This window comes from Nycticebus coucang, chromosome 21 (genome assembly GCF_027406575.1).
Source record: "Nycticebus coucang isolate mNycCou1 chromosome 21, mNycCou1.pri, whole genome shotgun sequence".
NCBI classification, from domain to species: Eukaryota; Metazoa; Chordata; class Mammalia; order Primates; family Lorisidae; genus Nycticebus; species Nycticebus coucang.
The window spans coordinates 29,809,383-29,833,698 of NC_069800.1; the positions used below are offsets into that span (position 1 = coordinate 29,809,383).

A 24,316-nucleotide genomic window follows, 5' to 3' on the forward strand; every position below is an offset into this window, starting at 1 on the left:
TCGTAAATGACAGAGATGGGATTCTGATCCAGGCATCCTGCCTCCAGAGTCGGGGATCCCTGCTCCTCACTGCTCACTTTAATTCCCAGAATGTCCTGGAAAGCACTGTGAGCAGAAGGCAGCTGCACATCCCTAGAAGTAACTGATTTATAGTTTGAGGTCCAGGCACAGCAGGACCCTGTAGAGTGAAGGACACCATAGGCATTCAGATAAGGTGTGATCAGTAGATCAAAGAGGGTGGAGGGACATTGAAGTCACAGAGGAACTGGACGTGGCAATGAGAGTTTACACACACTGCCCTCAAGCATTTAAGATCCTTGGTCTCTTTCCTGTCCCAGCAGCAACATCAGTTTTTTATTCTGTACCCTCAAGGATTTCAGCAGTTTTAGGTTTTCGTCTATGTTTCAATGACCATCTATGGGTTGTTGTCTATTTATCATTTAGATGTATTCTGAAAGCCAATGGTTATTAGCTAGTAATAAATAGTACTCCTTGGTTGGTGGTATTGGGATGTGGGATAATGGGTCATGTGGAAGTTAAGAAAGAATGCCTGCAACAGAAGCTGGTGATGCCCAGGATAGATTTCCTTGCTACTTCCTCTTTCTGTTAGAACTTACCTGACAGATCTCTGGTGACAGGAGCCCAAAGACAGGTGAATTGGGAGTGGGTTAGTGGGCGGTTCTTCAGCCAATGGTGTACAGCAGTTGGTAGATACCATGCATGGACCTCAGCTCTCTTTGATTAGGGTAACTGAAGCCTTTTCAGTAGTGTCAGCCAGTGTTTTATAGAAGGGTTGAGCCCCAGTTGCCCAAAGAAGTTACCAACCCCTTGGCACGCCCTCTTTTACTGGCTACCTGCTCATGCCTCTTCCTTCCCCACTCATCTTGAGATCATTTCCAAATAAAATGACTTACCTTCAGATTTTTGTGTCATCATTGGCTTCTGGGAGTGTTCAAAGCTGGATAAAAGCTAACTGAAGGTTATAGGCAGTCATAGGCAAATTAAAGCAAGAGCATGACAGTGTGAGTTTTTTTTTCTGAAAATCAGTGTGGAATTATGAAGATATTATTTTAATTATTTCATCATTCACAGAAAGAATATGGAAATTCTCTCAAGCAATCCCTGGGGTCTAGGGAAGTTGTTCTAGAGGATTTCTTTTTGTCACCCTCCTAATTATTTGGCACCTAAGTTTTCCCATTTCTAGGGAATTACCCACTAGATAGGAAGAGACGTTGGGGGCAAGTTCAGAAGACATAGGTTGGTTAGAAATCTCTCTGGAGAAGTGTCCCCATCAGCATGGTCAGTTAGAGTGCACAGCCAATGGTCTGGCCTGAGCAATTAGAGTGGGCCTCCAGAAAGTTCTGAGAGTTGCCCCGGCATCATAGTCCCACCTTCCCAATTGACTCTGCAGACCTCATCACAGAGCACAGCCTACCGCCCCTCGGCCTTCCCTCTCACCACTGTGGGCACCTGCCCTGTGCAAACTGGGCCCAAGGACAGAACTCTGCTCTTTTACACCACACCTTAGCATTTGCTGACACCAGGGAGTGAGGATGTGGGGTTTCTAAAACTTCAAAAATATTAAGAGAAGTTAGAAATCTTGAATTTTATGTATAATCTCCTGGGTTTAAATGGTGGCAAATAAATCAAACTTTCCTAAAATACTGTTTGGGCAACAATATGTGGCCCAAAGCAAATACTTTTGTGGGTTACAATTGTCCCCTGGTTGTCTAGCTGAGACATCTGATTTATGAGGAAATTCACCAGCAACCAGTTTCACTTCTTATGGCAAGTCATTTTTCACTCTCCAGGGTTATGTTTCCTCACAATAAAGCAAGCTGCACAAGCAAGACCACTGCTTTTGTATGCCATGACCCAAGGGGGAGGGATTGTTTCTAGGGACATTTTGGGAACTTAGGTGTGACATGTACACGTAGCTACTTGTGTTCCATGTTGGGATTCAAATGAAGAGTTGTTTAAGAAAGACTTCTTCTGATAAATCTAAAATAAAGAAAACAAGTCTCCACCATGAGAAAGCAATTCCACAAACAAACCCAGAAAATTCCCAACAGGAGTGGATGACCTTTACAATTTTCTTAGCATATAAAATAAATGATTATGCTCCCATTTAATATTTTGTCAAATTCAAAAAGAGAGACAATTCTAAGTACAGAACTGCCCTTTCTTATATTTCTGAAATCCCATTTCTTTCCACTGCACTTTAGGAAGTGGTTGATTTTGGAAAGTGGACCAGGCATGGTGGCTCATGCCTATAATCCCAGCACTTTGGAAGGCTGAGGTGGGTGGATTGCTTGAGCTCATGTGTTCAAGACTAGCCTGAGCAAGAGCGAGACCCTGTCTCTACTAAAAATAGAAAAAACTAGCCAGGTGTTGCTTGCAGGTGCTTGTAGTCTCAGCTACTTGGGAGGCTGAGGCAAAAGGATTGATCCCTTGAGCCCAAGAGTTTGAGGTTGCCATGAGCTATGATAATGCCATGGTACAGAGTAAGACTGTCTCAAAGAAAAAAAAATTAGAAAGTGACATTTCACAAAGTCTTGTGAAAAAGAATGACAACCAGCATTGTTTATGGAGTGGTTAATGTGTGTCAGGCAATTTGACTTTATTATCTCATCTTTTATCACCAACTTAAAATAAGCCCAAAGCACTGAGGTACTTCCTCTACCCACTGTGGCTTGAAGAGGTTAAATACATATTATTAATCATTTAGGCCATACTGTCTGTAGTATGAAAGTTACATATTTCCAAATGTCACATCTTATGTTTTGTTTTATACTTTTAACTTTGAGAAGATGACATATTTCACAGAAAATGAAATTATTAGGAAATATGATATGTTTACAAAATTTGGGAGCATTAAAAAAATCATAAATTATAAACAAACAAGAATTAAAATTCCTAAAACTCTTTTAAAATGAACCAATTATAGCCCAAGAATATGGGGAAAAGGAAGAGGGTGGGGAGGAGGGAGGATGGGCGGAGGGAGGGTGATTGGTGGGACCACACCTACGGTGCATCTTACAAGGGTACATGTGAAATTTACTAAATGTAGAATATAAATGTCTTAACACAATAACTAAGAAAATGCCAGGAAGGCTATGTTAACCAGTGTGATGAAGATATTTCCAATCATATATAAAACCAGCACATTGTACCCCATGTTTGCATTAATGTACACAGCTATGATTTAATAAAAAAAAATAAAGCGGAAGGAAAACAACTGGGAAACATGGAATGGAGGGCAGTTAGTCATAATACACTGTGTTATGGATAAAAGACTGTGGCTGTCGATTATTTAATCAACATTTTAATATTTGCCAATTGTGATGTTAATAGTATTTGAGCAGTCTGATGAGTGCCTCTACTTATAATGGCACATCCACTTGAAACTCTAATTATTATTTTATTTTTTTATTTTTTGAGTTTTGCCTTTATATTCTTGAGGGGGAGACTACAGGATCTTTTCCACAAATATGTAACATATTGAAGAAAGTGGCAATGATAAACATAAATGCCAGAAGCATATAAAATGCGGGGCACCATTATGTTAATTTCATTCTTGAAAGACCAATGAAACATCTCTGACTTCTCAAAGAACCAATTCATAAAATGTGTCCATGCCACTTGATACTTTAAAAACTTTGTCATGGAAATCTTTCATGTTTTATGCAGTGTCTATAATAAAATTTCATTTCATCTTCCATGGATCTACACGAGCTTTTTTCCTCCTCCTCCTTTTAAATATGAGAAATAAAAAATAAAGAGAAGGAGTGATTATTCATTTATCCTCTGGCTTCTGACTTGTTATGTTGACAAATGCCACTTGAGGGAGTGCTGGGACCTCATATAGAGAGAAATGAAAACCTGCCTAATGCGTTCCAGGAATGCTCAGCATATTAGAAAATTCTTATTAAACCGTCAAGAAAGAAAAAAAAGTTTAAAAGAAATTCCAGCCCCTGGATGCAATTAGAGGCTACCACACAAAATTTGATGGGCCATAAAACCATTAAATCTAAACACTTTCTTTTTGAGCCTAAAAGGGCAGAACATTCCAAAGTGAAGTTTTGGGACTCGGAGATGCCTTGACCACCTATCAAGGCGCAGGTGGAACAGATTGCAGAGGAGCACAAAGAGCCACACAGACCCCAAAGAACTGAATTAGGGTGCAGGTGAAATCTTTAGCTGTTGAATTTTCTGGATTTTCTGAGATTAAGTTATCAGCCTTAACACTGAGTGAAAGACCATTCAACAGGAAAAATGGTCATTTCCTTTGCTCCATACCCAAACAGTGTACTTTGGAGAGCTTTATTGATTTATATATTCATGTGTTGTATGATGTAACCCAGTAGATATGCATTTCAGCATACCTCCTAGGAAAATATCCCTATTATCCTCAATTTTGCCTAATCCAGGCAAAGCACTAGACTTGCTTTAAAAAAAAAAAATTGTACTGGCGGCGCCTGTGGCTCAGTGAGTAGGGCGCCGGCCCCATATGCCGAGGGTGTTAGGTTCAAACCCAGCCCCGGCCAAACTGCAACAAAAAAATAGCCGGGCGTTGTGGCGGGCGCCTGTAGTCGCAGCTGCTCGGGAGTCTGAGGCAAGAGAATCGCGGAAGCCCAAGAGTTGGAGGTTGCTGTGAGCCTTGTGACGCCACGGCACTCTACCAAGGGCGGTACAGTGAGACTCTGTCTCTACAAAAAAAAAAAAAAAATTGTACTCTTTCTAAAGTGGTGTGCCTTTTATGTACCAGGTGGGGTAATTCTACTTCTTGTCAGACAGTGGAGGCAAAGGAAGTCCTTGACCAGGCCTAGAGCAGTCAGTGGGGGAGATTTGAGGTTGGAACCTAGGTCTATTTTCATATTATTGTGTGACCAAGTTATTCGCCTCTGTTTGTTCTTTTTTGGCCATTTTTGTTAAGAAGAAACAAAAATCAGAAGGAACAAAGGAGAAAGGATTTGATTGTAATTTTGGATAGTCATATGGCAACATTAATTGGGTCATTAACAAACCTGTGTGAGAGTAGTTCCTGTGGGTAGACCATCTGACACACCCAACCGTGCCCAGTTGTGCAAACACCTCAGGACGTCAGACCCTCAGATTAGAACCACACAACTGCTTACCACGTGCTCATTGCACATTTTTCCCATCAGGTAATGAGTTCTTGTGCAGATGACAAAATGAGTTTTCTCAACAAAATTATTTTCAAAGATTTCATTCAGATCCAAAGTAGCATGTAGTCAATTGCTGGGCTCCAATCTGGGTATATGATTTGTTCTCCCTGAATTAAGATTTCAAGTAATGGACATTTACTCACTAATATTTTATATATACATTGTTGTCTGGTGGGGATGGTAGTGGAAGTAGATAAATATCATTCTCAAAAGTGCTGTAGTTCCCTTCCTTCTCAAGCCTGGCACGATGGGTTTTAGTTCTTCTTGGTGATTCAACATCTTATTTCCACATATAAGATTGTTGCACCTGGTTTGGCACACTGAGTGTGGGAATCACGAGAGGAACTCTACCTAACAAAGTCAAATATTTTGACCTTTTTAAAAAAATTTCACGTTAACCCAAAAAAAGAAAAAAAAGGATTGTTGGACTTTACATTAAACATTGGACGTTATTTTATAATTGGTAAATTGCGCCTTCTCAGCTTTGAGTAACCTAACCTCTCGCTTTCTATCATCTGCCATTTTATTTTTATACTTAATTCTTTTTCTTTCCCTTCCCTTCTCTTCCTTTCCCTTCCCTTCCCTTCCCTTCTCTTTTCTCTCTTTTATTTCTTTTCTTGAGACAGTCTCACTATGTCGCCCTGGGTAGAGAGCTGTGACATCACAGCTCACAGCAACCTCCAACTCTTGGGCTTTAGCAATTCTCTTGCCTCAGCCTCCCAGGTAGCTGGGATTACAGGTGCCCACCACAACATCCAGCTATTTTGTTGTTGTTGTTGTTACAGTTGTCTTTGTTGTTTAGCAGGCCTGAGCTGGGTTCAAACCTGCCAGCCTCAGTGTATGTGGCTAGTGCTCTACCCACTGAGCTATAGGCGCTGCCCTTATGTTTTCATTTCTTTAGGAATCTAGGCAAATCCTGAATAAGTAAGCTTATAAAATACATGTGATGGTGGGTAAGTGTGCTGGGGGAAGCCACTCTAATACAGTTTAATTCCTTGACTTTAAAAACAGAAAAGAATGGATGTGTGAGCACATGTGGCAAATGTACCCATGTCCCTCTCCAGACAGGAATAGAGAAGACAGACAGACACGTCCATCAATGGGGCATGGCTGGTAATGGCAAGCCCTGTGACCACCATAGCTACTCCACCACCTTCTCCTTCCTACTTCCCATTTTCTATGAAGTCCTGTCTTTGCTTAGCCCATCACATGTAGCCCAGGATTTCAGAAGAAAATATCTACCTCAACATTCTCAAAGTATGGTCCATGGAACAACAACATCAACACCATTAGGGTGCTTGTCAGAAATGCACATGCCAGCTTCCCCTCCTGAGACCTACTGGGGATCAGTATCTGAAACCTGTTAACATCCTCACCTAGTCCCTAGGCTCCTGAAGCTTGACAAGTGCTGAACACAGCCTGGAAAGAAAGTGCCTGTTGCTTCCCAGCCAGTGGTACAGTTTAAATCCCCAAACATGAAACAGTATTAAATGTAGTGTGAATATCATTCTTTTAGGGAGACTCTCTGGGGTCTTTGGACAGCTTGCCAATTTCAGAATGACTGCCTGAAAGTAACAGGAAGTTAGAAGAAGATTCTAGATAAATGAGAGAGATGTATTCAGAGCAGTTTTCATTTAAAAACCTAGAGTAGCCTTAGTATTCAGGACCACAAAATGTTAGTATGTAGTGCGGTTTCTATCTTCACTTCTGCACATCCAGATTTACCTGGATCAGAAACAACAATTTTCATTAAGGCTTGATGCCAAAGCTAAAACCCCAAACAAAATAAAACAAAAAACTCTGCCAAATTCTGAAAGCACAATTGCTTTTCTCAGCCACAGGGAATACATTATCACCAGTTCATGCTGTTTTGAAACAGTCTTTACCTGCTTTAAATCATGGCATAGAGCACAATGAAATCTAGGATTTGTGTCAACCCCAGAGGTAGCTGCATTTGTGTCTCATATGAAGCTCCTGTACCTAGTTGATTACAGGCTCCGTAGTATAAGAAATTCAGCTAACCCGATATGGAATGGTGGTTTGGGGAGTCAGAATCTTACTTACCTTACTCTAGGTTGTCGTAAACTCTTATAGCATTTCCCTACCCTGGGGTATGTGATTTAACTCTAATAAGGATTTATTAATGGCAGGGCTGAGGGCAACTTTTATTCTGTGATACAGAAGCATCAGTGATTTCCATTAGCCCATAGCCCAATCCCCTTTTTTGGTGGAGAGAGTTAGGGATGAGCATAAACAGTGATGTTACTTTCATTTACTTCCATATAATTATATTTATAGTTATATTGCAGATGTAAGATGAAAGCAACAAAAAATAATATACAGAGAACTTCTAAGTTTCTCTTTGAGTATTATTGAATGATAGCTGAACTGGGCAAATGCTGACAAGCCCTTTACACCCTCTCTGCATTTTCTACCAGAGAAATCTGCAAGCAGGAGGGGAGTTGGGGGGAAGGCATATTTTTGTTGTTCTTCCTGGATTATTTACTAATTCTTGCTCCTGGATCTCTAAAGGAAGGTACACCTTGGGAATGCAGACATTATCTCTTTAGGTGAGATATGTAGGTCTCTCTTATTGGCCTGGAGAAAATTCTACTGCCCTTTAAGAACTTTCTCCCTAAGGTAGTGAGCACATGACAAACCTACCCCTCTTTGCAATGGAAAGGAGGTGTAGGTTTCTTGAGCATCAAAAAGATTGCAAACCCCATACTATTTTCAAAGATGGCTATGCACTTATGTTCTCACTAACATTGTGCCAGGGTTCCCTGTTCTCCATGTTCTCTCAAATACTTATCATTTCATCTTTAAAATTTTTATTTATTTTTATTTACTCTGCCTGGGTAGAGTTCTGTGGCATCATAGCTCACAGCAATCTCAAACTTTTGTTCTCAAGTAATCCTCTTGCCTCAGCCTCCCGAGTAGCTGGGAGTACAGGCGCCTACCATGCCCAAGTGGCTTTTCTATTTTTAGTAGAGATGGGGTCTTGCTCTTGTGCAGGCTGGTGTTGAATTCCTAAATTCAAGCAGTCTACCTGCCTCAGCCTCCCAGAGTACTAGGATTATAGAGCCACTGCACTTGTTCATTTTATCTTTTTGATAACTATTGTGGTTTTAATTTAGATTTCCTTGATGAATGGAGATGCTGAGCTTTTTATTTTTTATTTTTTTCATATCTCTGTTGGTCATTTGTGTCTCTTCTTTTGAGAAATGTCTGTTGAGATCCTTTGCCTATTTTTAAAACCAGGTTATTTGTTTTGAGTTGTTCCAGTTCTTTATATATTTTGGATAGTGATCCCTTATTAGATGTATGGTTTGTAAATGTTTCCTACCAATTCATGGGTCATCTCTTCAGTTTTGTTTTCTTTACTTGTGCAGAAACTTTTAGTTTGATACAATTTCTCAAAAACTAAAAATAGAATGACCCCATGATCCAGCAGTTACACTTGTAGCTATATATTGAAAGCAATTGGGATGGGTATGTGGAAAAGATGTCTGCACTCCCATGTTCATGCTGCGTTATTTACAATAGCTGCAATATGGAACCACCTAAGCGTCCATTGGCAGATAAATAGATAAAGACAACGTGATATTCTAATACAGCCCCACATAAGAGAAAAACTCAATTCGATTCAAGTTGGGGGGAGGAGGAATGAGGGAGGGGGTCAGGGACGAGGGAGGGGGACTGGTGTGCTCCCACTTAATGGGCACAATGCAATGGTACACGGCACACCTCTCAGGCATGGGACACAACTACAAGAGGGACTCTACCTAACAAATGCAAGCATTGTAACCTAGTTGTTTGCACCCTCACATTAATCTAAAATAAAAAAAAGAAAACATGATAATATGATATATATACACAATGGAATACTATTCAGCCTTTAGAAAGAGAGAAATCTTGTCATTTGTGATAATATGGACAAATCTGGAAGAAATTATACTTGGTGAAATAAGCCAAGCACAGTTAGGCAAATGCTCTATGGCCTCACTTATACGTGGATGCTAAAATAGTTGATTTTATAGAAACAGAATAGAAAGTTATCAGAGATTGGGACTGGAGAGATAGGGATGAGGATGATCAAAGGGTGTAAAGTTTCAGTTAGACTAGAGGAATAAGTTACAGGGAACTACTATACTACATGGTGATCACAGTTAATAATAATGTAATATATATTTTAACACTGCTAACAGAACATACAGAGGGTACAAAATATGTATATACAGTTTAAGAGAGATGTTATTTATGTATTAACTTTTGAAGTTGAATTGAAGGTACCATTACAGGTCAAGTGTACCAAGACATGCTACACACACCCATTTTATCTGCAATTTGTGCACCTTTTGGGTAATGATCAATTTTACTTCCAATAAGATCTCTTAAAATGTGTATGGATTTTTGGGGCACTCTCAGTATTTTTAACATTTCCACCAAAAGGAAACAAGTTGGTGAGGTGGTGGGTATGTTAATTAGCTTGTTTAACTCTTTCTCCAAGGTATACTTAGATGAAAACATCACATTGTACCCCATAAATACATACAACTATTATTTGTCAATTAAAAATAAATAGAAATTACTTAACTAAAAAAATAGTAGCAGTGGAAATCTGACTGTGGAGAATATTAATGAATAATGATGATGAGATATTTAGCAAGATGGTGGCCGAGTAACAGCTTCCCTGCAACAGGGCACGGTGAGTCTGGGGAGATAAGACTCCAGGCGTCTCTGGCTGGTGGGATCTGCCTATAATCATCCCTTTGAGGATACAGGGAGTCAGCAAGGGACTTCTGGACCCCAAGAGGAGGACAAAAACAGTGAAAAACTGGCAAGTGGTTCCATGTGTTCGATTGAACTAATCCTGCTGGCAGCCATAAGTACAAGCAGCAGTGAGACTGCAAACCAGAAAGGCCTTACCTGTGAACTGTTTCGGTGATTTTGGACTTGGCACTCAGTTGAACTGCCTTGGGGAGAGCTTGAGCAGGAGTGTAGAGAACTTTGGGCATTGTCTAGGGCCCCAGACTGAGCTGCTGAGAAGGATGGAGCTAATAGAGTTTGGATGTGGGCCACAGGGAGCCATTGTGAGAAAACTGCACCGGCAAGCTCTGCCCTCAGGGTCGCAGAATGAGGATCAGGCGGGAGCTAGGAACCTAATGACTGAGCAGCCTAAAAGTGGGGACTGAGCTGCCTTACAGCCTTAACACTCAGGGGAAGAGTGAGACTGGTTTTGGCACACTGAAGCCTTGGGCTGTTGCCTTGGGTAGAGTGTCATGGCATCACAGCTCATAGCAACCTCAAACTCCTGGGCTTGGTGTCGCCCGGACCTCCGTAAGAGCTGTGCCATGATGCCCCACCCGTGACCCACACCCACCGTGCCTCCGCATGCCCTGACCAGAAACTGTGGGAGCCACGCAACCCTGCGTCCTCCCTCCTGTACCCCCCTGCCTCCACACCAGCCCACTCATCTGGCCAGGGACTCTGGTAGCCACGTGTCCTCCAGATCCTCCCTGCCTCTGCTCAGAGCCCTTCTCCTGGCCAGAGACTGCTGGAGCCTTAGGCTCTCTATGCCAAAGACTGGGCACCAGGCACTCTCAGAACTGTGCTCACCACCTCCCTCCCTGTTGCTAGATCTGGGTGTGTCACACTCCAGAGCTGCTTCCACAACCAGAACTCCCTGGCTGGGGCAGCCCCAGAGGAACTACACAGGGTCACTCCCTACAAAGATCCAGCAACAATAGAGTGATCCCGCTGGGGTCTAATCTTGGAGAGATACCTCCCCAACTCTGAGGATGGCCAGAGGCAATGGGGAAGAACAATCATGAGGTGAAATCAACAGAAAAACTCTGGCAATATGAGTAATCAGAGTAGATCAACTCCCCCAAGGATCAATGGGGCAGACACAGCACAAGATCCCATGCACAAACAAATAGCTGAGATGTCAGAAATCGAATTCAGAATCTGGATAGCAAATAAGATTGAATTAGAGTTCCAAGCAATAACCCAAAAGATATCTCAAAAATTCAACAAATTCAAAGACCAAATGACCAATGATTTTGACACATTGAGACTAGAAGTTTCTTCCCTCAAAGATCTGAGAAACACAGTAGAATCTCTCAGCAACAGAATGAGGCAAGCAGAAGAAAGGATTTCTGACATTGAAGACAAAGCTTTCGAATGCTCCCAAACTCTGAAAGGAGGAAGAGAAATGGAGGGCAAAAACAGATCACTCTCTCAGAGAGCCCTGGGATAATTAGAAGAAAACTAATATTCATCTTATAGGGATCCCCGAAAGCAACGAAGTGGCTTCACAAGGCACAGAGTCTCTTCTCCATGAGATTATGAAGGAGAATGTTCCAGACAAGCCAAGAGATTCTGAAATTCAGATAGCAGTTTCAGAACTCCAGCACAACTCAACCCAAATAAGACATCCCCCTGACACATCATAATCAATTTCACTAAAGTTAATATGAAGGAGAAAATTCTGAAAGCAGCCAGATGAAAGAAAAACCATCACCTACAAGGGCAAGAATATTAGAATAACTGCAGATCTCTCTGCTGAAACCTTTCAAGCTAGATGAGGATGGTCATCGACTTTTAATCTCCTAAAATAAAATAACTTTCAACCCAGGATCCTGTACCCAGCTATACTGAGTTTTATTTATGATGGAGAAATTAAATACTTCAATGTCATTCACATGTTGAAGAAATTTGCCATAACTAAATCAGCTCTCCAGAATATTCTCAGACCTCTATAAAGACTAGCGTAATCCTCCACCACAAAAGTAAACCCACCCAGAAAATTTTGATCAAATTCCAACTTCCACAGTCACAAAAGGATTAAAAATGTCCACCAGACTCTCAAAAGGCTTATCAATATTCTCAATTAATGTGAATGCTTTAAATTGTCCTCTAAAGAGGCACAGGTGGGCGGACTGGATACAAAAACTCAAGCCAGATATATGCTGCATACAAGAATTGCATCTTACATTAAAAGACAAATATAGACTCAAGGTGAAGAAAGGGTCATCTATACTCCAGGCAAATGGAAAGCAGAAAAAAAGCAGGCATTGCAATCCTATTCGCAGAAGCAATAGGCTTTAAACCAACTGAAATAAGGAAGGATAAGGATGGATACTTCATATTTGTTAAAGGCAATACTCAATATGCTGAGATTTCAATTATTAATATTTATGCACCCCACCAGAACACACCTCAATTTATAAGAGAAACTCTAACAGACATGAGCAACTTGATTTCCTCCAGTTCCATAGTAGTTGGAGATTTTAACACCCCTTTAGCAGTCCTGGACAGATCCTCCAAAAAGAAGCTAAGCAAAGAAAATTTAGATTTAAACTCAACCATTCAACATCTGGACCTAACAGACATCTACAGACCATTTCATCCCAATGAAACTGAATACACACATTCTTCTCATCAGCCCACAGAACATACTCCAAAATCGACCATAGCCTAGGCCACAAATCTAACCTCAGCAAATTTAAAAAAATAGAAATTATTCCTTGCATCTTCTCAGACCATCATGGAATAAAAGTTGAACTCAATAACAACAGGAACCTGCATACCCATACAAAAACATGGAAGGTAAACAACCTTATGCTGAAGGATAGATGGGTTATAGACGAGATTAAGAAGGAAATCACCAATTTTTGGAACAAAACAACAATCAAGACACAAAATACCAGAACCTCTGGGATACTGCAAAGGCAGTCCTAAGAGGGAAATTTATAGCACTGCAAGCCTTCCTCAAGTAAACAGAAAGAGAGGAAGTTAATAACTTAATGGGGCATCTCAAGCAACTGGGGAAGGAAGAACACTCCAACCTGAAACGCAGCAGAAGAAAAAATCAGAGCAGAATTAAATGAAATTGAAAACAAAAGAATTATACAACAGATCAATAAATTCAAAAGTTGGTTTTTTGAAAAGATCAATAAAATAGATAAACCTTTGGCCAACCTAACCAGGAAAAAAAGAGTAAAATCTCTAATTTCATCAATCATAAATGGTAACAATGAAATAACAACAGACTCCTCAGAAATTCAAAAAACCCTTAATGAATACTACAAGAAACTCTACTCTCAGAAATATGAAAATCTGAAAGAAATCAGCCAATATCTGGAAGTATGCCACCTACCAAGACTTAGCCAGAATGAAGTGGAAATTTTGACAGGCCTATATCAAGTTCTGAAATAGCATCAACTATACAAAATCTCCCTAAAAAGAAAAGCCAAGGACCGGATGGCTTTATGTCAGAATTCTACCAAACCTTTAAAGAAGAACTAGCACCTATATTACTAAACGTCTTCCAATACATAGAAAAAAAGGAATATTAGCCAACACATTCTATGAAGCAAACATCACCTTGATCTCCAAACCAGGGAAAGACCCAACAAGAAAAGAAAATTATAGACCAATATCACTAATGAATATTGATGCAAAAATACTCAATAAGATCCTAACAAACAGAATCCAACAACACATCAAAAAAATTATACACCACAACCAAGTGGGATTTATCCCAGGGTCTCAAGACTGGTTCAATATATGTAAATCTATAAATGTAATTCAGCACATAAACAAACTAAAAAATAAGGACCATATGATTCTTTCAATTGATGCAGAAAAAGCTTTTGATAATATCCAGCATCCCTTCATGATCAGAAGAAAATTGGTATAGAAGGGACATTTCTTAAACTAATAGAGTCCACCAACAGCAAACCCACAGCCAATATCGTATTGAGTGGAGTTAAATTACAATCATTTGCACTTAGATCAGGAACCAGGCAAGGTTGCCCATTGTCTCCATTGCTCTTTAACATTGTAATGAAAGTTTTAGCCATTGCAATTAAGGAAGAAAAGGTGATCAAGCGTATCCACATAGGGTCAGAACAGATCAAACTTTCACTCTTCACAGATGATATGATCGTATATCTGGAAAACACTAGGGATTCTAGTACAAAACTTTTAGAAGTGTTCAAGGAATACAGAAATGTCTCAGGCTACAAAATCAACATCCATAAATCTGTGGCCTTTATATATACCAATAATAACAAGCTGAAAAAAAAGTCAAGGACTCTATTCCTTTCACAGTAGTGCCAAAGAAGAAGAAATATTTGGGAGTATACCTAACAAAGGATGTGAAAGATCTCTACAAAGAGAACTATGAAACTTTAAGAAAACAAATAGCTGAAGATGTCAACAAATCATAAAACATACCATGCTCATGGCTGGGAAGAATCAACATTGTTAAAATGTCTATACTACCCAAAGTAATATGTAATTTTAATGCAATTCCTATTAAACTCCTTTGTCATATTTTAAAGATCTTGAAAAAATAATACTTCGTTTTATATGGAATCAGAAAAAACCTCGAATAGCCAAAACATTACTCAGCAATAAAAACACAGCAAGAGGAATTACACTACCAGACCTGAGACTGTACTGTAAATCGATTGTGATCAAAACAGCATGGTATTGGCACAAAAACAGAGAAGTAGATGTCTGGAATAGAATAGAGAACCAAGAGATGAACCCTCCTACTTACTGTTATTTGATCTTTGACAAGCCAATTAAAAACATTCAGTGGGGAAAAGATTCCCTATTTAACAAATGGTGCTGGGTGAACTGGCTGACAACCTGTGGAAGATTGAAATTGAACCCACACCTTTCACCATTAACTAAGATAGACTCTCATTGACATGAAACTATAAAAATACTTGAAGAAAGTGCAGGGAAAACTCTTGAAGGAATTGGTGTGGGTGAATATTTTATGAGGAGGACTGCCCAGGTAATTGAAGCAGTATCAAAAATCCACCACTGCGACCTGATCAAACTAAAAAGCTTCTGCACAGCCAAGAACATAGTAAGTAAAGCAAGCAGACAGCCCTCAGAATGGGAGAAAATATTTGCAGGTTATACCTCTGATAAAGGTCTAATAACCAGAATCCACAGAGAACTCAAATGTATTACCAAGAAAAGAACATGTGATCCCATCTCAGGGTGGGCAAGGGACTTGAAGAGAAACTTCCCTAAAGAAGACAGATGCACGATCTGCAAACACATGAAAAAAAGCTCATTATCCTTAATCATCAGAGAAATTCAAATAAAAACTACTTTGAGATATCACCTAACTCTAGTAAGAGTAGCCCACATAACAAAATCCCCAAACCAGAGATGTTGGCGTGGATGTGGAGAAAAGGGCACACTTCTACACTGCTGGTGGGAATGCCCACTAATACGTTCCTTCTGGAAGGATGTTCAGAGAATACTTAAGAGACCTAAAAATAGACCTGCCATTCGATCCTATAATTCCTCTACTAGGTATATACCCAGGAGACCAAAAGTCACAATATAACAAAGACATCTGTACCAGAATGTTTATTGCAGCCCAATTCATAATTGCTAAGTCATGGAAGAAGCCCAAGTGCCAATCGACCCAAGAATGGATGAGCAAATTGTGGTACATGTATACCATGGAATATTATGCAGCCTTAAAGATAGATGGAGACTTTACCTCTTTCATGTTTACATGGATGGAGCTGGAACATATTCTTCTTAGCAAAATATCTCAGGAATGGAAGAAAAAGTATCCAATGTACTCAGCCCTATATTATAGCTTTCACATGAAGGCTATAACCCAACTATAGCACAAGACTATGAGGAAAGGGCCAAGGAAGGGGAAGGGAGGCGGGAGGTTAGGGTGGAGTGAAGGTAATGGGTGGGGCCACACCTAAGGTGCATCGTAGAATCGGTACAGGCGAAACTTACTAAAGGCAGAATACAAATGTCTACATACAATAACTAAGAGCAGGCCATTAAGGCTATGTTGAACAGTTTGATGAGAATATTTCATATTTTATGTGAAATCAGCATATTGTACCCCTTGATTGCACTAATGTACACAGGTATGATTTAACAATAAAAAATATTGATGATAAAAATACCCAGGTTCTTAGCACAATTATGAAAATTTATAAAGCTTTCTAGGATGTATTTTTCCAAATAGTATGAGGCATTCTCTCCTATAATTCTTTATGATTGCATGGCTTCAGTGTTTACATAGCAAATATTCACAAACATTTACTAAATCAGCTACCCAGCAATGCTATGGAGTGTGCAGGTGGCTATGATAATAGCCATTTTGCCTATGGAATGTGCCACTTGGATAGCAAGGCTTGGACTTAGCCCAAGGCTTTGGACTCTCCATCCTTTCGGGCCTGCTGTTGGTCTGGGGTATAAATTTTATCTCCCAGATCATTTATGTAGTTTTATCTTTGAGGTGTCAATGCCTGAGACCTTAGCACTGTCTCTTTTAATGACAGTGTGTGTGTGTGTGTGTGTCATATACATTTTCCTTATAGTAATGGCATGATGTGTTACTCTTAGTTCTAACTAAGAAGAGAAAGAAATACCAACCAGATGTAGACAGTTCTGTGTACATCTAGAGCATCAGTGGTCTAGGTGTCTATTCTTGAAGATGTATCTTAGGTATGGTGAAAGAGTGGGTAAGTGAAAGTAAGGAAATAGAGTCTTGCGATGTCATGTGGGGTCAAGGTTTACTTGATTCTATAGGTCCTTGTAAGTGTTATTTTGAAGATGGGCTGACTATTACAAAAGCCAAGAGTTTCAGACTTGGATCAACATTAAGGACCTTTATTATGGGCCAGAACCAGGTCTTGCCTTTACAGTAGTATCACCTCTGCTGTGAGCTCTGTTGTGCCAGGTGTTGTGAAAATGCAGTACATGTCGTTGAAGTCTTCAGTTACAGTACAGTTAATAGACACAGCTAGGAAAAGGAATGAAAGCTGATCCCTGATCTTTGTAAAATATAATCTGACAATTCCAGCTTTTGAGATCAGGAGGTTAGAGTTTCATTGTGGAAAATGGATAGGAAGAGTCAGTGGACTTAAAACATTTGTGCTTTCAAGCTCTAGACTAAGGTCACCATGATTACAACTTTTTAAACAAATTCTGAACATGCTTGCTCCTTCATAAAATTTGTCAACAAATGAGCAGTGTGAGCTATAAGGGTTCACATTCACCTCTTGGATAAAGGTGATATTTTAGTAACCAGTATAACAGAAGACTTTGACGGATTAGAAAAGCTACTCACATGCAGGTCTGTAGTGCTCTAACAGGGGTGGATGCCCCCACATCTCCAGATATCACTGTCTAATAAGTTGCTGGATTGTGGGGAGTCCAGGGCTCCCGTGGAAGAAAGGAAGTGATGAAACATTGAGGTATTTTAGCATATTGGGGTACCAATTTACTTCAAATCCGTGGTAATTTATCAATTAGAATGGAATTGTTTCAATTTTTTAACAAGCACAGTTGCCATGCTAGTATGTACCAACCTAATCTCACCTCTGTCTGTCTTAGTGAAATAGATCACTTTTTTTATTGTCTCTCTGAACGGTTCTTATAAAAATCCAGCCTCCTTTGGTTCATAGTAACATAAAACTGTGTTGAAAATAATGGATATAATTCATCAACAATTTTCTTTTATCACAGCAAATACTCACAAGCGAATTAAGATCACGGTGATCATTCATGGAGCGTGGAGCCTTCTTATTAGGTTTTGTTTCTCTCTCTCTCCTTTTTTTTTTGTTGTTGTTTGTTAACTCGTTCATTCATACATTTATTCATTATCTTTCTTTGAATGCCTATGATGTACACAGCTCCATGCTGAATAGAGGGAATATTGCCATGGACAAGATAAATACGATCTCAGTCTCCATGGACTATATATCACATATTATTAACAAAGGGAAGCAGATGTTAACAAGCAATTATATCATTAATTACCTAATTACATTGCAATAATTATTATGGCGAAGAGAGAAAAACCTTATTATATAATCTGCAGCTGTTGTGATATGCAGGGGCTGAAAAGAGGCCTTCCAGAAAGTAGAACTGCTTATGGGAAGGCTCTCAGGCAGAAAGAAGCATGGAAAATTCATCCACTTCCATGACTTAGCAATTATGAATAGGGCTGCAATAAATATTCTGATACAAATATCTTTGTTATGGTGTGATTTTTGGTCTTCTGGGTATATGCCCAGTAGGGGGATTACAGGATTGAATGGCAGATCTATTTTTAGATCTCTAAGTGTTCTCCATATCTCTTTCCAAAAGGAATGTATTAATTTGCATTCCCACCAGCAGTGCAAAAGTGTTCCCTTTTCTCCATATCCACGCCAACATCTCTGATCTTGGAATTTTGTGATATAGGCTAGTCTCACTGGAGTTAGATGATATCTCAAAGTAGTTTTGATTTGCATTTCTCTGATGATTAAAGATGATGAGCATTTTTTCATATGTCTGAAGGCCATGCGCCTGTCTTCTTCAGAGAAGTTTGTGGTATATGTACACCATGGAATATTATGCAGCCTTAAAGAAAGATGGAGACTTTACCTCTTTCATGTTTACATGGATGGAGCTGGAACATATTCTTCTTAGTAAAGTGTCTCAAGAATGGAAGAAAAAGTACCCAATGTACTCACCCTTATTATGAAACTAATGTAGAACCTTCACATGAAAGCTATAACCCAGTTACAGCCTAAGAATAGGGAGAAAGGGGAAAGGGAGGGGAAGGAAGGAGGAGGGAGGGGGAAGGAGGGGGATTAATGGGATTACACCTGCGGTGCATCTTACAAGGGTATATGTGAATCCTAGTAAATGTGGAATGTAAAGGTCTTAGCAAAATAAGAAAATGCTACAAAAGCTATGTTAACTAATGTGATGAAAATGTGTCAAACGATCTATGAACCAAGTGTATGGTGCCCCACGATCATACTAATGTACACAGCTATGGTTTAATAAAAATAAAAAAATAAAATAAAAAAACAAAAGAATTCATCCACTTCTTCCTCTCTTTCTGCAACAATAGTGTTGGACTAGTCATCACTACAGAGCCACAATGATACCTGAGCCCAACTCTTCCCTCAGTCTGATTTGCTCTCTCTCTCTTTTTTTTCCTATGTGTAATATCTGAGCCTCTCTACAACCAGGAGAATTCTCTTGAAATAATTTACTTAATCAGCAAATATTCACTGGATATCTGTTATTGGAAACAATGGTAAATTAGAATTCTGAGAACTCTGTAGCCCCATATAATTTAATATTTAGAAAATGAACGTTGATCAGAAATAATTCCAGAAGCCATTTGCATCAGAGAAAGAAATATGTGGCATGGATTGGCCTTGCTTTTCTCTGGATGGTCAGACCCCAGGAATTTGGGCAAAATGCTTGCGAGGGCTGACAATTCCTTTAAGTTTAGATAGTTTGGGTGAAACAGACATAATTTGTGCATTGTTTTGTGGCATTTTGACAATTTATGTGGAATGCCAATAGATATTTCCTATGAATTCAAGATCTTTCTGTGGATTTTGATGTCCCTATGGCTGGACCCCTTTGCACGTCCACATGGTGCACTTAAGTTATGTGGCAGGCCTTCCTGTTGAGTTCTGAGACTCCATGCCTACCCAGAGCAGTTAGCAGGACTCTGTCGCAAGTAGGGTACCTGCAAACCTACTCTCCTGGGTGTCATGACTCTGAAATATTGAGGGAGTACATGTGTCTATGTTTGCTACCAGGGAGTTTGGGAAATTTAGAAAGGTCATTGCCCTGGGGAAATGGTCAGACATGCTGGGTTCTCATCCATTCTACTTTGTTCATCTCTGTGTGACCTTAGTTAGGTAACTTCCTCTTGGAGACATAATTTTTTTTTTTGGTAAATTGATGGATAGAGGATTCTGACCCAAGCAATCAATGTCCCCTGATATTCCCTCTGTTGTGCAATGGGGTGGCCTGGAGTTATTTCCCATATATTCAGATCTTAATGAGTATCAGACAATGATCCATACGTTCATACATGTGGTTTAATAAAATATGGTTTTTTGATAATATTTGCAAATCCCAAGTCCCTATGACAGAAATTCTCAAAAGAGGTCTTCGAGAAGGGGAACAGATCTGGGACCTATAGACTTGATTCTCTCCAGCTTAGAGCATCTCTATTTGACTATTGACCTGAATAATATAGATGAAAAACACCTTTAGTTTAAAGGCATAGGAAAAGTAACATATTTAAAAAAAAATCCATTTCATTACTTTCTGAACTTAGACCTTTACTATCAAATGATTATGCTACTCTTCAAATGTCAGAATGTGAGCCAGTGCTTGGCAGTATCAGCAAAATCTGGGAGCTGGTTAAAAAGGCAAATTCTTGGGCCTCAGCTCGGATTACTGAACCAGAAACTCTGTGGGTGGGACCCAGCCATCTGTGTTTTCATAAACCCTCCACGAGACTTGGTTGTCCTCTAAAGTTTGAGAAACATGGAAGCTTTTTAACCTCTCAGTGTAGCTTTATAAACAGTGACTCACTTGATTCTTATCATCATGCTTAGAGTGTCACTTAAGACAACTGCCTTAACTGCCCTTTTATACATGCTGAGCACTCAGATAAGCTGAATGGCTTGAAGTTGTGGAGTAGATTTTTTGTATTTTTAATTTATCTCCCAGCATGCTCTGTATGTGGCATTAAACACTATATTAGTTTCTCTCTCGCTAAAGCTGACTTCAGTTTTACTCCCTATCTTTGGAGGAAAGCTTATCACGCATGTTCTTCCAAATATTCTCAAAAACTATTGGTTAGATGACTATTTAATTTTTCATTTTTCTGTTCCTCTCTTGATACTTTTTTCAAAAGGACGCGAGTCTACTTGGGATATACAGCATGCATATTTTATAAAATTATGAAAGACAACAGTGATAGAATATATCTTTAATAAAATAAAATAATTATAAAGGAATAAAATAATAAAATTACCTATAATTCACCCATTCATTCTTGGCATTGAGTTTATTTAGATTCATATTGGTATACCAGTAATTACATTGGTATAAATGTGGAATCATTTTAAACTCTTTTTTCTTTCCTTAATATAGCTTTATATCTTAAATATCATTATATGTCCATACATTTGTAAATATTCTTTTATAATTGTAATAGGGTTTCATAGAGAAAAGGAACCAAAAAGATCTCTCTCTCTCCCTTGATATATGTGTATACAGCTCAGTATTTTTCCAGACAGAGAGGGAGATATACATATGTCTGTATCTGCATCTACGGGTCCATAGATAGGTAGGTATTTATTTTCAGGAAGTGGCTTCCTACATTGTGAAGGCTGGAGAGTTCAAACTGTGCAGAGAGGCATGAAGGCCAGGGTCCCAGGGCAGAGTTGATGTTGCAGCTCCAGTTTGAACTTCACCTGCTGGCATAATCCCCTCTTCATTTTCCTCAGGCAGGGCCAGTCTTAGTCTTCAGGCCTTTAACCAATTGGATGAGGCCAATCTACATCATGCCAGAAATCTGATTTGCTCAAAGTCTTCTGATTTAATGTTAATCTTATCTACAAAGTATCTTCACAGTAATATCCAGATGTGTTTGAGCAAACATCTAGGCATCACGGCGAAGCCAAGTTGACATGCAAAATTAGCCATCGCAATCACATTACCTTTAAATGTTCCATTTTGGAGAAGAGCTATAGAGCTATAGAAAGAAAGAGAGAGATACTAAGCCCGTGCACATATCTTTGCCTTTCTCTCTCACTCTCTCTTTTTTATTTTTTTACTTTTGGGGATTCATTGAGGGTACAAGAAACCAGGTTACACTGATTGCATTTGTTAGGTAAAGTCCTTCTTAGAAATTGTGCCTTGCCCCCAAAAGGTGTGTAACACACCAAGACCCACTCCCCTCCCTCCTTTTCTCTCTCTCTCTGCTCTCCCCTTTCCCCACCCCCACTGTGTCATTAATTGTCCTCATATCAAAATTGAATATATAGGATTCATGCTTCACCATTCTTAAGATGCTTTACTAAGAATAATGTGTTCCACATCCATCCAGGTTAATCAAAGGCTGTAAAGTCTCCATTTTTTAAATGGCTGAATAGTATTCCATGGTGTGTATATACCACAGCTCTTTAATCCATTCCTGGGTTGGGGGCATTTATGCTGTTTCCACATTTTGGTGATTGTAAATTGAACTGCAATAAGCAGTCTACTGCAAGTGTCTTTATGATAAAAGGATTTTTTTTTCCTTCTAGGTAGATGCCCAGTAATGGGATTGCAGGATCAAATGGGAGGTCTTGAGCTTGAGTTCTTTGATGTTTCTCCGCACTTCCTTCCAAAAAGGTTGTATTAGTTTGCAGTCCCACTAGCAGTGTAAAAGTGTTCCTTTCTTTTCACATCTGCGCCAGCATCTGCAGTTTTGAGATTTTGTGATGTGGGCCATTATCTTTGCCTTTTTAAGTCGTTTTTCCTTTTAGGAGCAATACACAAAGTGTGCAAAAGAACGCCTATTTCTAACTTTTAAAATATTTAACTTTTTATTGACAAATTGCCCTTGGAGTCTTTACCTTTTGACCTGCAATCTGAAGGCTAGGGAGGCAGAGAAGTGCCAGGCCTGCATTGACAATCTCCTTTCTTTCTCAGCCTGTCATTCCTTGGGCACTGGCATGATGCTGAGCACCTGGGCCACCTCCTCAATTGAAGAAGTGGCAGAGGCTGGTCCGGAGGCCCTTCGCTGGCTGCAACTGTATATATACAAGGACCGTGAGGTCACCAAGCAGCTGGTGCGGCGGGCTGAGGGGATGGGCTACAAGGCCATATTTGTGACCGTGGACACCCCTTACCTGGGCAACCGCTTCGATGATGTGCGTAACCAATTCAAGCTGCCTCCACAACTCAGGTAACCATGATCACATGGGCCCTGCACTGGTTTAGATGGAAAGGAATCATGCCTAAGAATGATAGTGTCAGGGTCTCACTAGGTAATCACTGGCAAATCACACTTCTTTCATGATAAAAAGCAAAGACAGTATATTTTTGTACCAGAGTGGATTAAGGGACTTGGGAAGGATGAGTCACCTAACAGATGGTTGATACTTACCAAGCAACTATTTGCAATTGTGATCCTGAAACTCTATTTCTTTGTCTGTTGAAATCAAAAAACTACCTTTAATTTTTTGTTTTTAATTTCATTTGGAACAACTAAGGCTAAGGAAATTGAAAAGAGAGAAAAGAGGGGAGATGAAAGGAGCCCACCTTTGACCCCTAGTCTTTTATTTCTTCTTTTATCAATACTCTTCTTTCATTGTGGTTTATGCATGGATGAAAATTCATTTATTCACTCATTCTGTCACTCACACACCTTAGCACAATGTGTCAAATAATCTAAAAGTGAGCTATGATGGTGTTATCAGACCATTCATCCATCCTGTCCACCAGCAATGAAGTCTCTTTTTCCTTTAGTATATTATGATTAGAATCACCTCAACTCAAGGCTGGGAAGGCCGTGCAGTTTGCTGGGAAAGATCTGAACTCCCCTAAACCATGTATTACTTTCTCCATCACTGTTTTCCTCCCCCATTTCCTAAGTCTACTTTGGGTTTTTCATAACAGTTTGGACTTGATGTGTAACAGCCCTTGAGGATCTATGCATGTGAACAGGGACCAAAATCTTAGTTTAAGCAAGGACATTTTTATAATGGAACCCTCCCCCCCACCCCAAATATCTATTGGAGTATGAAAGACCACAGGGAATGTGTTTCTGGGCATTTAGCCCTCATTTTATAAAGGCCAATTAAAACTCTATGTTTTAATTGTATTTGGAAAAAAATGGAGCTAAGAAGATTGAAAAATGATTAAAGAGTGGAGATGAAAGAAGACACAAGTAAACATACTGTGTTTATCCATCTGAAAAATTCAAAACCAAAAAGATTCAAAATCAAACCAGCATTCCACATGAGGGCAAGAAGAGTTGTGGGTGCAGGAATTCATATATATTCTATTTAGCTTGAGATGTGTGTCAACACTGCAGAAGGCAGTATGCAGTCTTGTAGAAGTATCAAGTACTCGTCATACATGCGTGTACCTGCAGTGGGCCAAGGACCAAAAGAGAGCCTGGTCTTCCCTCCACACATCCCAGATGCAGTTACCCAAGTGCCTGCCTTTGAAGAGAGCAAAAACATATGTTTGGGACATGGTCTTATGTCTGGCCAAATTCCCTGGAAAATTGATGACTTTAAATTTCCTTAATA

The 24,316-nt window shown here is 39.6% G+C and overlaps 1 protein-coding gene across 5 annotated transcripts in view; it reads left to right on the forward strand.

Moving 5' to 3' along the window:
• Positions 1 to 24,316, forward strand: part of HAO1 (hydroxyacid oxidase 1) — a 154,075-nt gene that overhangs the window by 17,242 nt on the left and 112,517 nt on the right. For all 5 annotated transcript variants that reach the window (XM_053574539.1, XM_053574538.1, XM_053574537.1 and 2 more), the window contains exon 3: positions 22,710 to 22,965. In XM_053574539.1, coding sequence (XP_053430514.1) covers positions 22,710 to 22,965 — 256 coding nt within the window. The remainder of the gene's footprint in view (positions 1 to 22,709; positions 22,966 to 24,316) is intronic.